Genomic DNA, 21,230 nt, shown 5'->3' with positions numbered 1-21,230 from the left:
TTCCAGGTATCTAAAGATTTTATTATTGTACAGCAGAGGAATGGCTGGGCGGGGGCACTCTGGGATAAATCTCAAACTCCAGATTAGCAGCGTATTCCCATACCAATGGCCATGAATGTCCCAAACGTCCCACCGCTTTGCATCATCGTTTTGCCAACTCCACCCATCAGCTCTCGTCCTCTCATGCCAATCCTGAGATAAAGAAAACCACAGGGATTATATAAAAGCTGAAACTTGACAGATCACAGACATGCAGCAGAAAACATCTGAGACAATCAGCTCATGGTTGCAAACTGAACACTTCTCCAGTCTAAATGTGTGCAATTGTACAGCTGCCTCTCCAGAGACTGGCTGCAGTGCCCTGTGCTACTGCAAGGGCTCTTGGGCGGCTCTCACCTCACATGGCCCATGTGTATTTTTTCCTGCAGTGGAACCTTCCTGCCACACACCTTTAGCAGGAACAGCTTTGCATCCTGGTCTCCCAAATACCCTTAATAGAGGGAAAAAAAATGCTGTCCAAGTATTTCACTTGCCAGAGTACAAAAAGAGTTGTCTGAGCTGTTGTACTGCCATCCTCTCTAGCTGCAGTGGCAGTCTTTTTAATATCACCAATTTAAAATTAACTTTCTATTTACTACTGACTCTGTGTTTTTAATATGGGATACCTGAAAGTCCTAGAAACTTCAAAAGGTATTTCTGTTCTCCATTTTTCAATTACCTGAGGTCAGAGTAAAACAAAAGGAATTGTTCTGTCTCAAGAAGCTCTTGTAATATTGGCTTTTAAACACTACAGTGACTTTAGGGTCTAAGGAATTTCACGCACTTGCTTCTTAAAACATGAGATTTTCCCTCAAAAATGGAACAGCAGTACTGTAGCTGTGTCATTCAAGTATAACAGAACCACTCTCACTGGTTCTTCTAAAGGCCCTTAATATATATCTTCTGCCAGCATCATGCTGCTTACCCTCTGGGAATTGAGAGAGATCAGAAAACTTCAAACTCCCATTGGATTAAGATTTGAGCCTTTTCCTCCTTCACCTCACTACAAAATCATCTCCCATGTTTAATCACAGGTAAAACCCATCACACAGAAAGAGTTCTGCAAAGCATGAAAGAGCAGACTTCAGTGATTCTTTGTCAGAGATGACGTGCAAAGCCAGTCAACAGTACCAGAGCAAACACAGAACAACAAACACAGCTCGTTTTCATGTCAGCATGCTGAGTCCCAGGGGAAGGTGGAATATTGTTCCTCTCCATTGCACAGTGGGGCTGTGCCAATGCCAGCCATGGGTCTACCCACACTCCTGCCATTCAGACTCAGGGGCAGTTTGGTAACTGCCTCTGTGCAGGGCACGGGACACACAAAGGGACCACGATGCAGACACTGAGAGCTTACAGAGCACCTCAGGAAGATTTAGGGCCAGGAGAGGGCTGCACATGTATCTGCATAGACAATTCATCTGGTTCCTCCTGGAGGTGATCCTCCACAGCCTGGGCTTCCCAATGAACCTCCCTTACAAGAGGCAAGAAAAGGTCTGTGACACTGTGACCTCCTGGCATGCAGGGCATGCAGAGGTGATGCCCTACCAGCACCAGACTCACATGTTGTAGGCCAGGGGCTTACTGCAGTAGCTGGGAGTCACAAAGTTCCACTCATGGGACCAGACCCAATCCCTTCCCAACCCCACAGCATGACCATTTCTCTCTGGCTATCTCCCTGTCACCACTTGTCTGTGGAAGCCATTTCCTTGGCGTACCTGAGGCAGGAAAATGTGCCGAACAGCGCTCCTGCAGCCATGCCCACTGCAAAGCCCATCATGAAACCCATCTTTATTCTGTCAAAGCAGCTGGGCTGCGACTGCCCATATGGGCCCACGGTCACAGGCATCTAAAAAAGAAAGCAACAATACACACATCGATTTACTGCTTTGTCTAACATACTTCTATAACCAAACTCGGCTGGCAGGCCAGGCCGTGCAACTCAGAGCTTCTCGCGTGTGCAGCGCTGGAGGTTGTGCTGGCTCCCAGGCTTGTTTCTTTGCCTGTCAGGTAGGAAGAACAAGGAGAGAACGACGACCCCGTTTCCCCTCAACAATCTCCTGCGGGCGCCGCCGTGGCTGCCGAGGCCTCACCCTGTGTGCTCCCAGTGCCTAGTGAGCAGCACACGCGGCACCTGACCGAGCCTCCGCTGCTGGCCCGACCTTCCCGGCTGCCGCTGGCTTCGGAGGCAGAGGAGCGGGCAGCGAACCCGCCCTTACGGAGACCGAGGCCAGGCCGAGGACTCCCCGGGAACCGCGGCCATCGCCGTTGTGAGGCGCAAGAGCTCTCGGAGGCGAACCGGGGTCCTCAGCGCGCGCTTCACCTTACGAGCACCCCGGCTCCCCCCGTTCCCGGGCCCCCGCCCCGCCCGTACCTCGCTAGGCCGCACCGCGCCTCCGCCTGTCTGGGCCCCGCTTCCGGCGCGCGCCGTGACGTACCGGAAGAGGCGGGTACGGCCGCGCTCCGTGCGTCGGGCGCTATGCTGCTGTGGCGGCGCTTGGCGGCCCTGAGGGGCGAGCGAGCCCCGCGGCGGCTCCGAGGCGGGGGACCGGGATCGGGACCTGGATCTGGATCTGGATCGCGACCGGGACCGGGACCAGGGCCAGGACCAGGACCAGGAGCGGGACCGGGACCGGGACCGGGACCGGGTAAGGCCGCGGTCGGGCAGAGCCCTTGTCCGGGAAGGGACAGCTGCCCCGCTCCTGCCGGCCCCTGACAGCAGTTTTCCCTCTCTTCTCCCCTTAGGGCAAACCAGCGATGGCAGCGGTGCTTCTCGGCCGCTTTACATGGATGTCCAGGCCACCACCCCGCTGGTAAGGGCCGTACCGAGCACGGGAAGCGGAGCGTGGTCCCCACACTCCCAGCTCTCTCGCCCGAGCGGTCGCGCGTGTCCCGAGCTGCCGTGGGTGACAGAGGCGGCGTTCGGCGCCGCCTGTAGCGACACAGGCTGTCCCTGTCGCCACAGGGCGAAGGGCTGTAGCTGTGCCGGGGCAGCCCCCTGGATGGGCACCCCCAGTGCCGCAGGGCAGGAGCGTGGCGGAGCCGCGAAGGGGCTCGCACCGACCCCTGCGGGAATGGAGACAGTTGAGAGAAGCACGAAGTGAATTCAGCCAAAATACTGATCTGACGTTTTTCTTAACATTTTAAGACCTTGCATTTTTTTCTGCTCAGAAGAAAGGGCAGGTTAGATGGGGCTTGGAGCGACCTGACCTACTGGAAGGTGTGTCCCTATCCATGGCAGGGGCGTGGAGCAAGATACGCTTTAAAATATTTTCCAACCCAAGCTGATCTGTGATTCTGTTTTCTCAAATGATGTTGTTCTTCTTTGACCTTCAGCGCAGATCAGGGTTACATGCACAGAACATAACTGCCAAATACTTGTGTTACACGTAACATGTAATGGCTTCAAGTTTTCAAGGTCACGCCTAAGCTAAAGCAAGACACTGCCACAGAAGTGCTGCTGATACTGTGGCAAGGGGGCATCTCCAGAGAGAAGTGGTATGGTTTCCCTTCTCCTTTTCTAAGGCTGGGTTGTTTGTGTTCCACAGGATCCCAGAGTCCTGGACAGCATGCTCCCATACCTGACAGCCTACTATGGCAACCCCCACTCCAGGACCCACGCCTACGGCTGGGAGAGCGAGGCTGCCATGGAGAAAGCGAGGCGGGTGAGTCTTGGACTCTCCATGGTCGTGTTGGTTTTCCTGCTGCTGAGGAAAATCAGGGTCAAAAGAACCTAACGAAAAAAGGAAGAAAAAAACCCTGTTATCTGTGGGCTAGATTTAGCAGCTTTCTCTTTGCTTAGCTGTACTTTAGTCGATTTATTGCACGAAAAGATAGACTCATGGAATACTTCAAGTTGGAAGAGATCAACAAGGGTCATCAAGTCCAACCCTGGCCCTGCACAGGATACCCCAACAGTCCCACCATATACCTGAGAGCATTGTCCAAACACTCCTTGAACTATGGCAGGCTTAAGGCTGTAACCACTTCCTTGGGGAGCCTGTTCCAGTGCCTGACCACCCTCTGGGTAAAAAACTTTTTTCCTAATATCCAGCCTACACTTCCTCAACACAGCTCTGTTTTCTCAAGCCCTGTCATTGGTCACCGAGAGCAGATAGCTGCCTCTCTGATGCCCCTCATGAAGAAGCTGCAGCCCCCAGTGAGGTCTGACCTTAGTTTCCTCTCTTTCAGACTGAGAGAACCAAGTGACCTCGGCTGTTTGTTTTACAGACTCTCCTCTAGGCCCTTAACCATTTCATGGCCCTCCCCTGGATGTTCTCTGATAATTTCATATCCTTATATAGATTTACCCCAAACTGCCCCCAGGACTCGAGGTGAGGCCCCCTCAGTGCAGAGCAGAGCAGAGCAGGACAGTCACCCCCTTGCTCGGTTGGCAATGCTGGGCCTGATGTCCCCCAGGACAGGCTGGTCCTTGGGGCTGCCAGGGCACTGCTGCCTCCTGTTCCACTTGCCCTCAGCTCAAACTTGCAGGTCTCTTTCTGTGGTGCTGCTCTCCAGCCTCTTGTTCCCCAGTCTGTCTGGACTCCCAGGGTTCTCCAGTCCCAGTGCAGAAGCCGGCACTTGTTCCAACAGTGAGATTAGAGCAACTGAAATGGCAGGAAACAATACTTTAAGTAAAAGTGCTGCAGTATTATTGGTTTCCTGGAGTCACAAGCATATTGCTGCAGGCATTGGACTAACTCCATATCTTGTCATTCTTCTGATCTTAGGCAAGGATGTTTGTAATTTTTTTTGAAGTAATATGTAATGGATTTTTGTCTCCTTAAGCTTTTATCTCTGTTATAACAGGTTAATGCTTAATACTGCTTCTAATGACTGTGGATTCCTTGTGTATTTTATAATTCAGATAGTTAGATTATTTTTAGCATAACTTTGTTAGGTACCAGCTGTAAACCTTTGAAGCTCAAGGGAGTATTCTTGAAAACATTCACATGTATTTTGCTGTAATGAATTTATTGTATGTTTTCTTAACAAGTCAAATATGTATTTCTTTTTAAACAGCAAGTTGCAAATTTAATAGGAGCTGATTCGCGGGAAATTATATTTACCAGTGGTGCAACAGAATCCAATAATATGGCAATTAAGGTAAAAAGTTTATACTGATTCTTATTTATTATGTTAAAATTTTGTATTTAAGAACTGTATGCATCTCTCAACAATTTAAATGTTAATATGTTGGAGTATAACATATTTGCATTTCTGGAGTTACTTTTTGTGATACTCTGTTACATGTGTGGAGGAAATACATGGATGAGTGTTTTGGTGCCCATGACATGATTTGGAGGGCGGTGTAAAATATTTGATGTTTATCTCACATGCACTAAATACACTCCTTCTGCTTATGTAATTAAAATATTCATTGTAAAATATAGTGGACATGTGGATTAGAAACTTTTTTTCTGATGAAGACTAAACTTCTCAGTGTTTATCACTCCAGTGCAAGTTTTCAAAAAAATGCTTTGGTTAATGGCTTCTACACCTTAACAGCAATAAACATTTTCACAGAGTTTTTGAGAAGTAAGATGCTTTGAAAAGCAGGTGCTGATGGAGATAGGTAGTGTGGATTATGTGTCAGTACCTTTTAACACCTTCACGACTTGGGTCAAACAGGAAAGATCCAAATTAACTATATCTAAGTAGTAATTTCTTATTTCCAATCACACTGTGTAATGCCTGCTTTCTTCAATGGCCAATTTCTTTTTCATGGACTGTGCCTGACAGGGTGTTGCAAGGTTCTATAAAGCCAGAAAAAAGCATATCATTACTACGCAAACAGAGCACAAGTGTGTGTTGGATTCTTGTCGTTCCCTGGAAACAGAAGGTTTTCACATCACATATCTACCTGTTAAAAAAAATGGGCTCATAGACCTGAAGGTAAGTTGTTACTGAGAGAAAGAAACTAAAAAAAGAAGAGGTTTTTGCTTCAAATTGATGCTCAAAAGCTTGTGTCCTCTAGATGAAAAAGAGGAAAGGATAATAAATATCACAAGTAGAATGAGAATCACAGTCAAATCTGTCAGATCTGGAGAAGGATTTTCTATTCTGTCTAACATCCTACACTTTTTCTCAACCAGAACATCCACCTCCTGTCCCACCGTTCAGCTGCTGCTGTGCAGGTGGAGCTGTTGAGTACCCTCTAAGGAGCCCAGTATTTGAGGCATTGTTTCAGTGATTACAGTACTTCCTATGGCTGTCCATGAGCCAGCCCTTCTGTATGTACTGGCTGCAGCCCTAAAACTTAGAAGTTTTATGTTTTCAGTTCATCGTTGCCGTCCTGTAGCACAGGGCAGCAACAGCTTTATTCCCAGTCCCTCACCTGCCATGGAGAGCAGTAGTGTGTGTGATGGGACTGAGGGTCAGCCTGTGGCACAGTAATGAGTTGTGTTTTCTGAGCATGTTGCTGCAGGTGTGATGTGACTTGGTATAAAGAGCAGTGCCTTTACAGCCTGCCTCACCTTGGCCAGAAGAGGCTTTAGTTGTACTGTCGGTGGTTAATTCAGTAAAGAAAATAGTTCAGAGACATTTACGGGCTATAGCAAAGCCTGTTGAGATTTGATTTAATCAATTGGGGTGCCAGGTGCATTGAAGGGTTAGGACCTGCAGAAACACAATTGATTCGCTCCTCTTCCTACAGGCATTTAATATTCATGTGGGTTAGTGTTTTCCCCAGGGCTGTTTGTCAGAACCCCAGGTGTTTGTTGCAAATAAGGGACTGGTGGTTGAGTTGCTGGTAAATTGAAGATGTACACAGGAATCCTCCTTCTCTGTTAGTCACAACTCTTGTCCTTCTGAATCTTTCATCAGGAGCTGGAGGCTGCATTCCAGCCTGATACAAGTTTGGTTTCTGTAATGACTGTAAATAATGAAATAGGAGTAAAGCAGCCAATTCATGACATTGGTAAGTACACTGTGGCTTCTGGATGCCAGCTAAGGTTGCTTCTGCTTCATTTTAGATAATGTTTTCATCCTCAAATGGTATCGATGCAAAAGACTAGGTGTAATATAGCTAAGGAAAAAAATAATAACATAAACATTTTAAAATAAGAAATGTAACATAAATAAATAATACTGCTGTCCCAAATAAAAACTGATTTCAAAAGGGAAATGTGAATGAAATTCAGTACCTTTATGATGAGCATTGCAGCAATCATTGCTCTGGATGGATCAGCTGCAATTCATTGGATTGTATGATGGATTAAAAATATTGTACAGAATAACTGGCCAAAATTGAGCTTATATACTATAATGATTTATTGAGATATACTATAATGATTTATTGAGTACTTGTAGTGTTTAAGAGAAGAAATGTGCAGGATTTGGAGTAGGAGAGGATGGTGAGCACCACACTTGGACAATCCTTCCCCTAGTATTGTTGTATATAGTCATGAACAATTGCTTTGTAGGAAAAGCTTACTGAAGAGCTACGCTTCTGGAACAGGAGGTAGGGAGAGGGTGAGCCAGGCTCTGAGCCGGCAGCTGGAGTGACAGGGACCTCAGAGTAAATTAAGGGAGACCCTGGAAAACCACGGTTGTTGGAGCAAGCAGGGTGAGCAGGGGCCTCCCTGATGATCCTCCAGATCCCTGGATCCCAGATGAACTGTTGATAGTTTCCTGTGACAGTAGCAAAACGTACACACATACCCTTTCTGACGTGGTTTCACCCCAGCTGGCAACCAAGCATCTTGCAGCCACTCACTCACTCCCCCACCATCAGGATTGGGGAGGCAATTGGAATGGTAAAAGCTAGAAAACTCATGGGTTGAGATAAAGACAGTCTTAATATGGAAAGCAAAAACCATGCACACAAGCAAAGAAAAACAAAGAATTCTGTGCTGCTTCCCATGGGCAGGCAGGTGTTCATCCACCTCTGGGAGGGCAGGGCCATGCAGTGGTGACTTGGGAAGACAAACACCATCACTCCAAACGTCTCCCCCTTCCACCTTCTTCCTCCCACTTTTCTATACTGAAGGTGTATGGCATATGAAATATCCCTCTGGTAAGTTTGAGTCACCTGTCCTGGGTGGGTCTCTTCCCAGCCTCTCATGTACCCCCAGCCCTCTTTCCAGTGTGGCCATACAAGGGGCAGAAGAGGCCTTGGCTCTGTGCAAGCCCTGGTCAGCAATATCAGAAACATCTATTATTACCCCTGTGTTCAGCACAAATCCAAAACACAGACCTATACTATCCACTGTGAAGAAAGTTAGCTCTACCCCAGCCAAAACCAGCGCACCTTCATATTCGAGATAATCCTTTCATAAGATGTTTGAGATTTTGGACAATATTTTGGCTTTGGCTTTGCTCTGGAGTACATACTCCATAGGTATTGTTTTCTTAGGCTGTGCCAGGCATCTTGTTGTGCACCTGGTTTTCTTGCTTAGCTGCTGAATTTATTTCTTTCTTCAGTAAGCTCAAAGCAGCATTTTTGCAAAGGTTTTTCAAGGTTGATTCTGTTTCTTCATTGACAAGCATTTGACCATCAGTGAGTTGCTTATAGCCCCAAGGATTCTTATTTTCCTCCTGTGCTTATATTGTCGAGGTCCTTACTATGGTCCCATGTTTAAGTGTCAGAGACAGCTGGTGCCAGCTCTAGTTGCCCTGGTATGTTCTCGTAACACCTTGAGCAGGTCCAGCGTGCCCGGCCTGAGGCCTGTTACTGTGTGCCCTGTGGCCTGACCTTGCTGGACCACAGCGGGGGTTACTTATCCTGTGAAGTGCCATGTTGAACCTCTTGTGCAGAGGAGAGGTCTCCGATGCAGCTGTGCAGATTCTGTGGAAGATGTGGTGTGATTTTTTTGATGACACAAATAAATAATAGTTACTGCCCATGAACAATACATTATTTCTTCATATATTTTAGCCTGGTGACAGGCTCAGCTGACTTCATGCGGTAGTAATAAGTGTGTGTGTGACAATTCTGAGAATGTTTTTGAAGGTGAGTGTTGTAAAACTTGGAAAATAGAGGGAAAGACGTAAAAATACATGGCAAATACAAACTTGAAAGGAAGGCTGGCTTGTACTGGATGTTGAAAAGAAAAAGAACCAAGAAAAAACAATTTTTTCCAACTGTGGAGTTATTTCTGTGTGGAGACTTTGATATTTCATGCAACCATTTGTTCTTAAATTTGTTAGGTGTGGGTTTGGAAATAATCTCAGTTCTTAACAGAAGACTTTTTAACTTCTCACCTGGAGAAATTCACTGTAGTCTTACCTGCCTAAACCTGTGCCAAGGCATACAGTAGCCCCTGCACACCTTTAGCCACTTCAGTGTAAAAGGAACATCACAGCCCTCATTTCTGCCTTTGTCACCTCAGACACCTCAGTAACTTGCTGTTGGTTTAGATTCAGTCATGCTTTAGATCCGTTGCTGGAATGTTTGGTATCATAGCAATTAGTTAAGGTAATCTGGTTTTGGTTTGGTGTTTTTATTACAGGTGAGATCTGCCGTGCACATAAGGTTTTCTTCCACACGGATGCTGCACAAGCAATTGGTAAAATTCCTATGGATGTCAACAACATGAAAATTGACCTAATGAGCATCAGTGGCCATAAAATCTATGGGCCCAAAGGTACTAACTGAAGTGACTTATAGGGAATTGTTGTTTTCATACCTACCTTAAGGTAACTACACAAGGTGCAAAGTCAAACCCATTTGTCATAGTGTCAGTTACTTAAGCTGTAGAAAACTCTTCTGAATGGTGTTGGACAGACTTCAGAGTAGTTCAGGCACTGCTGCCCGCGTAGAGCTGCGGTAAGTGGATCTTCAATGCTAGATGGGTTGAGGTGGCTTCACTGAAGGAAGAAACAGTGTTGTATGATTGTGGCAGCATTGCAGCAGTGGGTTTTTCAGGCGTCATCTGCTTCTGATGTGAAGCAGAACTAATGCTGAAATTATTGAAATAAAATCACTTGGTTATAGGGCAAAGTTTAGACCAGAGTGTGATTTGAAACAAGGAGACCAAAAGGTAACTGATTGGTGATTTTTGATTGTTTTCCACTTCCAGTGGCTCCATTCCCTCAACTCCATTTGTGCATTTTCTTTGCAGAATGGGGTTTAATATCCAGCTATGCATTTTCTGGTTGACTGACAAATACTAAAAATCCAGCTGTTGTTATTGTCAAGGTCCATTTGGCTTGTGACAGTGAGTGTTAGAGAGCCAGAAATCAGGTTTGCTGTATGCTATACATACAGCATTTTAACTTATAACGTTATAACATTATATATAAAACATAACTTTTGTTATCCTATTCAGAATCAAAAGACAAATTCTTATTTTTCAACAAGGCTTTTTTTTTTTTGTATGAGTTCTGCTGAGAGCTGAAGACATTATCTCTGGACAAGGACTAAGTTTTCAACTCGTAATTTTGGACAGATGACAGACATAAATTTTCACCATTTGTTATACCTGGAAGTTGTAACTGTCCTTCCTGTGGTGACAGTCATTCCTTAAGTGTGCCAGGGCACTCGAAGACATGAAAATTTGGTTTCAAGGTGAGGAGAGTAGAGCACTAAATTGACTGACTAGCAAAACTGGATCATCTAATCCACCCGCTGAAAATTGTTGCCACTAATGAGTCTTCCTAATGAGAAGAAAGGGAGAGGACTCCTGGGACTGGTGCTGGTCTAGTAATCCAGGGAAAGAATTTGGAAGTCAGTAAGAGAACATTGGTGAATGCCCATAAAAACTTCAGTGCAGGGGGCTGCAGTTCCGCTGTGTACAGGAATTGTGGGAAGGAGGGGAAGCGGAGTCCTTGGGTGACTGAGGCAGACTGGAAGAAGCTGAGCTCCTATGGCTGAAGCTCTGTGAGCCTCAACATAGTTACTGTGGACAAACACCATTTCCTAGAAAATAATACTGAACTTGTTCACTTTATTTTTCTCCAGTTAAGTGCCCACATGTGTGTTTGCTGTGGAAATAAGGAATGTTACCAAAGGTTGGAGTCCCTGTTCATAATTTCAGAACTCTGGGTATATGATAAAACAGCTTTCCTTGCTTCCAAGGGGTTGGTGCTCTCTATGTTCGCCGTCGACCACGTGTCAGGCTAGAACCCCTGCAGAGTGGGGGAGGCCAGGAGAGAGGACTGCGGTCTGGGACTGTGCCCACACCTCTGGCAGTGGGACTGGGGGCAGCATGTGAAGTGGCACAGCAAGAGATGGAGGTATGTGCAACAAGATACTTGTCCTGGGTTCCAGAAACTAGTGTAACAGTGCCATTTAAGTCTTGGATTCCTTAGGTCTTTTTGCATCCATGTAACTGAATTAAATTTGATTCTCATGTTTTAGCATTAAGTGAATGTTTTGAGAATTTAAGGGATGTTTTTGGGTAATTGTAAGTTCTTTCTAAAGTTTCTTTTTTCTTGAAGAGTCATAGTTTTCTACAAAAAAGCTACAACTGACAGTCAGTTTTAGTGAAATATGGCTTTTATGTGCTTGTGTTTACTTCTCCATTATGCACATGTGTATTAGCAACATCTTTGAAATTACTGTCATGTTTATGTAATGTATATTGAAAAAATAAGACTTCCCAGTCTGTTATTATATGTATTGTACCTATTAAGTATAATTTCAAGTTTACTGCAGCTTTGAAACTAAGAATTTATTTTCTTTTTTTTTTCCTAGCTTGGACAGTAAAGTTTACTTGCTAGGTCTGGTGTCTGAGCCTCTGTATGCTGCTACATTGGTTTGTGGGCACCAATGCCTTCCTTACAGCTGGAATGTAAAAATATTTACAGTGACAATGGGATGCATAGGCCAGATATCTGCACCCAAGGATCAGGCTTCTTTCCAGGAGACAGGCAGAATTCCACCATCTGAACTGTGTGGTTATGGAAGTTGAGGCTAGGGAGCCTGCAGAGTCTGAATTCTGCACAAACTTCCAATCTAGATTCTCCTTCTTGCCTGGCAGAGCTACAGCATTTTAAAACCAACTGGTGTTGGAGCTAGCCTGGATTTCTTTTCCAAGTGTAAACAAGCGTGCATTGCATGTGTGCATGTGGCCAGTCCTGTGTGCCACAGTTGATCCCACACCTTACTGCTTTCTTGGTATAAGTGACCCCATTTTTCAGTCTAGAGCAAGACACTGCACATGGGCAGTTCTCACCATGCAGGTTACTTGTAAAAGCTGAGTTCGTAGTCATTTGCAAGTCCATGTCTTTCTGTGGTACAGTTAGAGAGCTCCTGGAAATAAGAGGCACTTGTCGTAATAGATGCCCTTTCTTGTGTGCAAAATGCATCATCTTCTGCATGCCTAACTTGTCTTTAAACCCAAAGAACCCAGTGCTGGTATGAAAGTCAGTTTGGCAGCTTGTGTAGGTAGATCTTTCTGAACAGTTTGAAACATTTGTGAAGACTGAGCTAGCAAGGAGCCAAGGAGTTATTCTCTTTTGAAACAGTGTCTAGAGCAGGCAAAGTTTAACAGTTTAAGTTTCAGCTGTGTTCATTCCCTTGTCTGGCCAAACCCAGTTACTTAATTCTGCTTGCAGCTGGTGACATGAAGCAGTTTGAGTGAGGTCTGTACACTGTTTATTATTTGTGTCTTTTTTGGTTTCTCTGTTAGTATGACCATAAGCGAATCTCACAATTGGCACAACGACTGGTTACGAAAATAATGAGTGAAGTTCCTGATGTGGTGATGAATGGAGATCAAGAGCATCGCTATCCAGGTAACTCAAGCAAAATTGTGAGCCCGTTAGTACTGTCTGGCCCCTTGGTGTTAATGGCCATGGCTGAATAATGCACTTGAGCACATGATGCAAATCCTGCCTTGCAGGGGACAATTTGCCTGAGATTTCAGTTGATGGATTCTTTTTTCGATTTCATTTGTTTGTATATAGGATGCATCAATTTATCTTTTGCATATGTGGAAGGGGAGAGTCTTCTGATGGCTCTGAAAGATGTGGCTCTGTCTTCAGGAAGGTATGTGGAATGTATGGGAAGGATAGCAGTGTATTTTTGAGAGAAAATAGCATCTGCTAATGAAGGTAAAAGCTAAGTAGTAGTTTCCTGTGTGCTCTGTATTTGCATATTCAGTTAATGAGTCAGCCTGGTATTGATTACATTCTACAGTGGTGTTTAAGTGACACATTTCAACTGAAGGTCAAATTTATTTGTCCTGGAAGAAAAAAAACAACAAACAAAACTAAACAAAAAAACAACCAAAAAATATCCTAACAAAAAAACCCCCACAAAACCACAAAAACTAACCCAGAAATTCCTACCTACTAGCCTTGCAAACTGGTTATTTGAGTAGCCTTAACTTCTACTGGTGACACTTTTATTCTAAAGGCCACCAAGATTTGAACAGCTTCTGTCCTTTGGCAGATTTTTACTGCAGTTAGTGAGGCTGGGCACGTATCTGAATTAAATCAGCTCATAGTTCCTGTGTTAAATGTAAAAGTGGGAAAGAAAATTGCATGTGTTTTTATGGAGCTCTCCTGACTACGGGAGTGACGAGTAATATTTCAGTTACCAAGACAAACCTGATGTTCAGGATGAAATTAATGGAGTGTAAAGATGCCCCTACTCTCCTTCTCTCACCTTTGAGAACAAAGCGGTCAGCATATCCTAATTAGAAACTAGTTGGCTCTGTGAGCAGGAAGAGCAAGTCTCCACATGACCATCCCTGAAGCCAAACGCTTCTGTAATGTGAAGATCTCTTTTGACTCTCTACTTTGTGCACTGGGGAGCTGTTTACAGCTCTCCAATTGGCACTGCATGTTGCTACCTGTAAAACCTGAGTCACAGCGTGTAACCAGCTCTGTGTACTGCTGCAAAGTGGAAGCTCTCTCTATTGACAACTGCAGTCATCTTGTTCTGGATCCCTCTGTACACCGTTTTTCATTTATTTGTTCTGCTGCCAAACACAGCTTGTGAAGTCTTTTTTTTTTTTTAACTTTTATGTTCCTGGTGTGTTATCTTCTGTGGATAGTTTCTGTCTTTGTCTTTTTTTCACAGCCTCTACTTCAACTACCTCTTAATCTGCATTCCTGCTGCCACTGTGTGGCATTGTGTTTATTCTTGTGTATTACCTGTATTCTCTTTCCTTTCCTTATACTCCTAATTTATTACTCTACTTTCTCAATAATGCCTGCTTCTTGTATTCTTTTTTCTTCAGTAGCAGAAATATCACTTTACTTGCTTGTATTCACTTGTGGTTTCTAGGAGGCTGGGGAAGTAGGTACACGTTGTTGTGAAGAGGTAAGCAACCTATTCTTTGTTGGAGGAGATTAAGCAAAAGTCTGACATTTCCCTGCCTCCCCTTTCCCAGTGCTTGCACATCAGCTTCTCTGGAGCCTTCCTATGTTTTGCGGGCAATTGGAACAGATGAAGACTTGGCTCACTCATCTATAAGGTGTGTGGTGTGGTCTGCCCTTATGCTTCCAAATATTTTTCTTTCCTGATAAAAATAAATGGTAGATTTGTTCCACTCCCTCCGTATCCTTGTTATTCAGTTCCTTAATGATTTTCTTTTGGTTTAGGTTTGGCATTGGTCGTTTCACTACAGAAGAAGAAGTGGATTATACAGTGCAGAAGTGCATACAGCATGTGAAGAGGTTGAGGGAAATGAGGTGAGATGTTGTCTTGTGAAACACAAAGACTTCTTAGGTGTGATAATCATGGGAAGAATTGAATTTATTTAGTTGAAAGTAATTGTTTGCTTCAAGAATCTGGTGGTGTTTCTCTATATCAGTGTGAAAAACGCCAATCACTTGTTTTTAACATTTTTAAAAGTTTAGCAGCAGTGTCCCTGAGGTGTGTAGGAGCCTGTAGGAGCCTGATTTTAACATTAGTGACAAATTTCTAAGGAAACAAACCTGACACCAAACCTTTTCCCAGATCCTGTCTTTGTCAGAAAAATAATATGATTAGGGCAGGCACATAGGGCAGTACCTTGGAGATTTTAAGCCAGAGATGGTATTCCTGAGTTAATGTATTGATAAGTTGGTTTATTCTAGTGAAACTGAAAGACTGGTGACTAATGTGGACAGTGAAAATGGTAGGATTCAGTCTCAGAGACACCAGTGCTTTATGCTGAAAGTAGGAGCAGGAAATGAGGTGGAGCATCTGCCCTCTCATCTCTTGTATTGGTTGAGAGCACAGTTGAGGGCTGATTACCTGAAGCTCACTGACCTCCAGAAGGGCAAGACAGGCAGATAGATACATCTTAATTCCTTGTGTCATTGATAAAATCTGTTTAATTATTGTTGATGATGTCCTGTGCATTTTAGCTAGCCCTCAGTTTTCTCCTTTTCTTTACAGCCCTCTCTGGGAAATGGTGCAGGATGGAATTGACCTCAAAAGCATTAAATGGACTCAGCACTGAGAAAACATTGCTATCCATGGACTAGATATAGATTAAAATGCATTTTTCTGTACAGTCTTGAGCAAATTATGCAGCACTTCTGTTTTCTGACACTGCAGTTTGACCAGAGAACTACTCTTTCAGACCACAAAATCTAAGAAGCCAAAAATAAAACTGGTTTTTATCATGGAGAAAGGGAGGCTGATCCAACACCCACTGTGTTTCTATTGACACACAGAAATTTATGTGTAATTTATTCAGAAATGTATTTTCTAATGTGAAAATTAAATCAGCATGTTACTCCCAGGCCAGTGAATTCTGGCAAGAGGTTGCTTCCCGGTGTAATTCATCCCAAGTCACTGTTGTGTTTGCACCACAGACCTGTTGCCAATTTGTTCTGTTTGATGTGGGTATCCTGCAACATCAGCTGGGTTTTGCCTCTCAAATGCCTTGTATTGCAAGAAATTTTCAGATAGGAGGACACTTGGATCTCTAGAGGAAAGCCATGCCTCAGTGTGGCTATGTGCCTTCACAGATAAGTTTTATGTGTAGTTAAGAACAACTTTTTTCTGAAATTGAGTATTTTTGGCTTATTTTCCTTGGGGTTTTTTGTGTGTGTATGTGCATTAATTCAAAAGATTCTTCTGTGTTCCAGAGTTTATGATACAATCATGATGCACTTTGCTGTCCCCTCCATTGGGTTTTTTCCATGCAATTTTTTTCTCAGTGAGGATAGAAAACTTGAATGACTGGGGGAGGGGATAAGCAGAATATGTTAGCTTTGTGGCAGCACCAGTTTGGTGAGAGCATGAGTGGTAGAGGTGGTGGGGAGAGCAGATACAGTGCAATGTCTTAAGGCAGTCTGGGGTTTTGGGGTTTTTTTCTTGGGTTTTTTTTCTCCCCTTGTCATGAGACCTTTGTTGTTACTTGGTTTGCCTGTGGGCCCTTGGTTTCTGTCACTGCAAGGAGTCTGCCCAGCTCAGCCAGTGTATTTTGTCTGGAGATAGGAAAGGTAAGAACGCTGGGCACTGAAGTTTTCTGTTTTCTTTGTCTCACAGACTGTACTGTCTGACTAGAGATTCTCACAGGAATCCATTCCCTGCACATGCTGGGGGAAGTATCTGTTAAAAAGGGTTTGATGAGATTAATTTTTATCAGTGTTTTTCCTTTCTTACCTTTGGTGATCTTTCCAGTAAGAAACTGAACCCTGTATGGCAAAGTGCCTTTTTTTCAGTGCATAAACAAAGAGCTCCCAAATTAGTTGTGTTGATTGCTGGATGCTGTGTTAGCTGCTGAATTTGGTATACCCCATAGACAATATGTTCATCTTCAGATTGGGATGGAATCTACCTCGAGGATCAACCGTGTCGTGTAAAAGCTGAAGCTGAATCTCACAAGATGGATTGTTTCACAGAAGCTTGTGCATTTTTTGTAACTAAGGACAGATTTAGTTGTTTGTAATGCAAAGCTAATCCTTGGTTGTTCTATTTCAAATTACCAGCTTTAGCAGTTTTAATATTGTAGTGCTGGCACCTTATATTTCATCACAATATTTTTTAAACTACCATATGCATAAATATGTTTTAGCATATTGTATGTATGTTTAGGTGTTGTATGTACTCTTTTTCATCCTTGGGCCATACGTATTTTCTGGATTAAGCATATGATAACATGCTTTCCTAGCATGTTTTAGAAATATATGTTTATGAATTGTTCTTTGTGTTTTGAGAGTGATAAAAAATTACAGATAAGAATTAAACTTGGCTACTGTCAGTCTTTTTGGATCCACCTTTTTGGGTGAACCATGCAGGACAAACAGTAAGTTGCTGTATTGCAGCTTTCATTAGGCAACAGAAAAGGATAAACTTTTCTATGAACATTGTAAGAAGTTTGCCATCATCGAGTCGACATTTGACTTTTGAAGTCATTCTTCTCAAACTCAATGCCTGTTCTGAGCTATTTTTTTTTAAACTCAAATTGTGGTTCTTTTGACAAAAGGGAGCCTCAAATCTTGAAGATTCTGACCACCTCTTATTTGATAAGATGTAAAATAAAAATTCTACATGTAAAGGTTAGGGAAAGTCATTCATACTAGTGACAAATGTTTATTTGAAATGTTTATGGGACAAGATGAGGAAAAATGTATAGTGGAGATACTTCCCCCATGACAGAAAGAAGTAATGCCAAGGATGAACATCTAGCTGTACCTCACTGAACGCAGTTAAAGCCTTTGGGGAATGGGAACTTGAGTCTATCTAACTCTTACCAGTTGGATGCCAATAAATGGTGGTGCATCATTCCCCCACCCCTAGGCTGCACCATGATCTCAAAAATGCTCACTGGGCCTTGGCCTTGAACAGCCCTTGTGTTGCGGTGCGTTTTAGGGTGGGGGCACCCCGGGATGTCCCCTTGGGTTCAGCTCCTCTGGAACTTATCAGAAAAACTGCTCTAGGAACTGGGGCCATATAATGAGCTCATCCTCCTCTTTTTTTTTTTTTTTTTTTTTTTTTAATGTCATAATATTCTTCTTCTCCCACTTTCAAAAAAGTTTCTGACCTGAAGTGGGGCCAGGATGAAACATTGTTGTGACTAAAGCCCACCTCTTGTGGCCCTGTAAACAGTGGCCCTGAGTGAGACCCTTGGGGCTTTCCTGGGTTGCAGTGACCTCCCTGTGCTGGGGCCTCTCCGAGCTGGGAACTCTCCCATTTTCTGCACTCAGAGACTCCCCAAAGGATGGATCCTGGGCCAATCCCCCTCCTCCTCAAAAGCTCTGCCCTTCACACAGTGAAAAAAACAAAGGCATTTGAAGTGAGAACCGTTTCGGTTAGAATAATTCATGTGCCTGCAGGACTGTGATCATCTAATTAGCAACAGGGAGATGTGTTGGGGTGACTCTTGTGAGTGGAGGGTTGGAATGGAAGGATACAGGCAGGGGAGAAGAGAGGCAATGTTGCTCTTTATGCCAGTGACCAGCAGAAGTGCATGGAGCTCCACCTGGGGATGAATGAGGAACTCACTGAGAGTTTAGGAGTCAGGATTAAATGGAGGGCAGGGACAGGTGACATCACAGAGGGGGTCTGCTGCGGGCCATCTGCGCAGGAAGATGAGCCAATGAGGGTCATCACAGACAAACAGGAATGGCCTCATGTTTACAAGCCCTAGTTTTCATAGGGGAATTCAACCACCCTGACATCTGCTGGGGGGAGAACCCAGCAGGGCACCCAGCAGGCAATCCAGGAGCTTCATGGAATACACTGATATCAATTTCCTTCTCCAAGTGGTAGAGGAGACAATGAGGAGAGTGGTAGAGGAGACAATGAGGAGAGGTGCTATGCCACCATATTCTCACCAACAAGGACAGGCCAGTGGGGAGTTGTTGCGTTGCACTAAATAGTTTATTTAGTTGTTGTTTTGCACTGGGTGATTAAGGGTTTGCACTGAGCAGTCTTTACATTGCACTGAATAGTTTGTTATATCACGCGGTTTGTTATCCCCTTCTTCTCTCACATGGCTCCTCCCTCTTCCACCCCTCTCCCCGATACCCCCGGTGGTCCCTCCCCTCGCCCCTCCTCACTTGTATCCCACTGGCTTCCTCTGCCCCCCATTCCCCGGCTATAAAGTCCCCCGCAAGAAGGGGCAGGTCTCTTTCTCCCATGTGTTTGTGGGCCTGGTGTGTCTCTTAGAATAAAGAGAGAACGTTTCCCACGTGGAGAAGAGGGCTTCTCAATCTTTTGCTTTCGTCTATGTAAGACTGTGTGAACTAGGGTCAATAGCTAGCCGGATTGGACCCAAACAGCCCGTCTGAGACACGATTTTACAGGGAATGTGAAGCTCAAGGAAAGCCTGGGCTGCACTGACCATGAAATGGTGGATATTGCGATCCTTGGGGCAATGACAAGGGTGAGAAGCGAGCCCACTGTGCTCAATTTCAGGAGAGTAGACTTTGGACTCACATGGGATCTGCTTGAAAGAGTCCTATGGGATAATACCCTAGAGGGAAGAGGATCCCAAAAAGGCTGTAGCAATGGGGAACGAAGTGACACGGACCCCCTTATGCATCCGAAAGAGAGCCTTTTATTACAGAAATACAGAAATCGCAACATTTTTATGCCTTCAATCTCCACCTGACATAACTGAAATACAGAAATCGCAACATTTTTATGCCTTCAATCTCCACCTGACATAACTGAAACCAAACTGAGGCCTAACTAAACTTAACAGAAAGAGGGCACCCATTGGCTGGCTCAGCTGCAGTGCTGCTGTCCACGCGTCCTGTCATCCAATCAGCTTCATGCTCATACACTGTCCACGCGTTCCTCCAGCCAATCACAGCCTCACTTCCAGCTGTCATTCAGCTGACTCTCTCCTTACTCAGGGGCCTCAGCCCTGAACGCTTTGCGGCCCTCCGGCCTGCGCTGTGCCTTTCCCACAGGGCCTTCTGGTGGGCATGAGCCTTAGCAACTTTAACAGTTATAACAGTTATAATCCTACATCAAACTGGTTGATGTTAAAGGATCCACTCTTCTGAACTCAGCAGCAATGCATCCCAACAAAGACAAAGGCAGGCAGCTGAAATAAATGGGCAGGAGATCTTTCTCATTTTTAATGCCTTTATTAAAGAGATTCAGCTCAGGTGCAACACCAGGAGGCCTGTATGGAGCTGACAGAGGAAGTGACTAAACACAATTCATCAATTTGAGAAGTTGTGGCACTCTGGTGAAGTTTTCACTGACTGGAAAATATCCCCCATTTTTAAAAAGGGAAATGTGGAAGCCTTGGGGAATTACACCTGCCTGCCTGACTGGCTGGCAATTCTCTCTTTCCTGTGACACGAGTCACGGGCCAACTGTTTTCATTCAAATTGTATCTGCTAACATGTATGCTCTGTGCTTTGAAATGGTACAGTTGCCCAGTTCTGAGTCCCAAAAAACTGGCCTGAGACCTCTGCTATTGACAGCTTTGATGAATAAGGTCCTGCACTGGAAGGAAGAAAATGCCAGTTTTTAAAATGGACAAGAGAAATGATCCCCCTGAAAGCTGATCCAAATCAAGTTGTTAGGAATGTAATTAGTAATTCGTGGAAATAAACGCTGTATAAAATATAAGTGTATAAAATAAACTGCGGGGAGGGGGGGGGAAGAATCCCTTTTTCCTTCAGGTTGGGAATTCTTGGCCAGATGACCCGCGCCAGATGGATATCACGGCATTTGCATCCAAAGAGGACTCCAGCTGCACCAAGGACGAGCATTCAACAGCACCTACGCCCAAGCCAGGTGCTGATGGCCCAGACGAGATGCCTATCTGAGGGGGGCCAGGATCATCATCACCCTGAATCTGAATGCCAGATTCCGGGAACCAGGGAAGTGCATCCTTCTATTCCCGGACGAAGGCTTTGTGCAGCCCAAGCCAGAGAAAGATACCAACATGAATATGAAGAACTCCGAAAGAAACAAAGACTTTCTGCCGCGGGCGCAATAAACTGTATAAGAACTGCTACCTCGAAGCAGTTGGTGTGGACGGGGAGGTCAAAGTACCAGGGGGGGTGCTTTCCTCTCGTTCACCCGTATCATCGACCGGGGGTGATATGCTGTCTGTTTTTGGTGGTGGCTATCGGACTGTTATTACGGTCGCGAAATAAATTTTATTTTTCATATTTTTATTAAAATTGGCTGACTCGCAATTTTCATTTATAACAAGAGTCATAAAAAAGGCAGGTACAAGATGCTCTTATAAGAAGCAAATCTCATACTAATGAACAATCAGAATGGGCTTGTGCTGAGTAGGCACAGTAAAACCAACAGTGTTTGACTCTAACAGGATCATTAAGCCAGATCATATCTGACTGACAGGTATTAAGTAGAGATTGAGATG

At 44.5% G+C, this 21,230-nt stretch overlaps 2 protein-coding genes across 2 annotated transcripts; one reads left to right on the top strand and one right to left on the bottom strand.

Moving 5' to 3' along the window:
* On the bottom strand, positions 1–2,473 carry ROMO1 (reactive oxygen species modulator 1). The gene is made up of 3 exons (XM_041490449.1): positions 2,414–2,473; positions 1,758–1,888; positions 1–192 (listed from the first exon to the last, which is right to left on the bottom strand). Exons 2-3 carry the CDS (start codon positions 1,886–1,888, stop codon positions 84–86), a joined length of 240 nt encoding a protein of 79 aa, XP_041346383.1. The 5' UTR covers positions 2,414–2,473; the 3' UTR covers positions 1–83.
* Positions 2,474–17,118, top strand: NFS1 (NFS1 cysteine desulfurase). The gene is made up of 13 exons (XM_041490448.1): positions 2,474–2,687; positions 2,785–2,852; positions 3,588–3,704; positions 5,062–5,145; positions 5,782–5,934; positions 6,865–6,958; positions 9,492–9,626; positions 11,060–11,217; positions 12,615–12,720; positions 12,892–12,973; positions 14,325–14,408; positions 14,536–14,625; positions 15,317–17,118. The coding sequence occupies exons 1-13, from the start codon at positions 2,519–2,521 to the stop codon at positions 15,378–15,380; spliced, it is 1,404 nt and encodes a 467-aa protein (XP_041346382.1). The 5' UTR covers positions 2,474–2,518; the 3' UTR covers positions 15,381–17,118.
* The last annotated feature ends 4,112 nt before the right edge of the window (positions 17,119–21,230 follow it).

This window comes from Pyrgilauda ruficollis, unplaced genomic scaffold (assembly GCF_017590135.1).
Source record: "Pyrgilauda ruficollis isolate IOZ18807 unplaced genomic scaffold, ASM1759013v1 scaffold123, whole genome shotgun sequence".
NCBI classification, from domain to species: Eukaryota; Metazoa; Chordata; class Aves; order Passeriformes; family Passeridae; genus Pyrgilauda; species Pyrgilauda ruficollis.
This window is presented reverse-complemented; position numbering and strand designations above follow the sequence as displayed.

Excerpts from the sequence above, each read along its gene's own strand:
- ROMO1 (XM_041490449.1), bottom strand. The coding sequence starts at position 1,888 with ATGCCTGTGACCGTGGGCCCATATGGGCAGTCGCAGCCCAGCTGCTTT. Across the intron at positions 193-1,757 it reads GGCACATTTTCCTGCCTCAG|GATTGGCATGAGAGGACGAG; the intron begins GTACGCCAAGGA and ends TCTTTATCTCAG.
- NFS1 (XM_041490448.1), top strand. The coding sequence starts at position 2,519 with ATGCTGCTGTGGCGGCGCTTGGCGGCCCTGAGGGGCGAGCGAGCCCCG. Across the intron at positions 3,705-5,061 it reads CCATGGAGAAAGCGAGGCGG|CAAGTTGCAAATTTAATAGG; the intron begins GTGAGTCTTGGA and ends CTTTTTAAACAG. Across the intron at positions 5,146-5,781 it reads CCAATAATATGGCAATTAAG|GGTGTTGCAAGGTTCTATAA; the intron begins GTAAAAAGTTTA and ends TGTGCCTGACAG.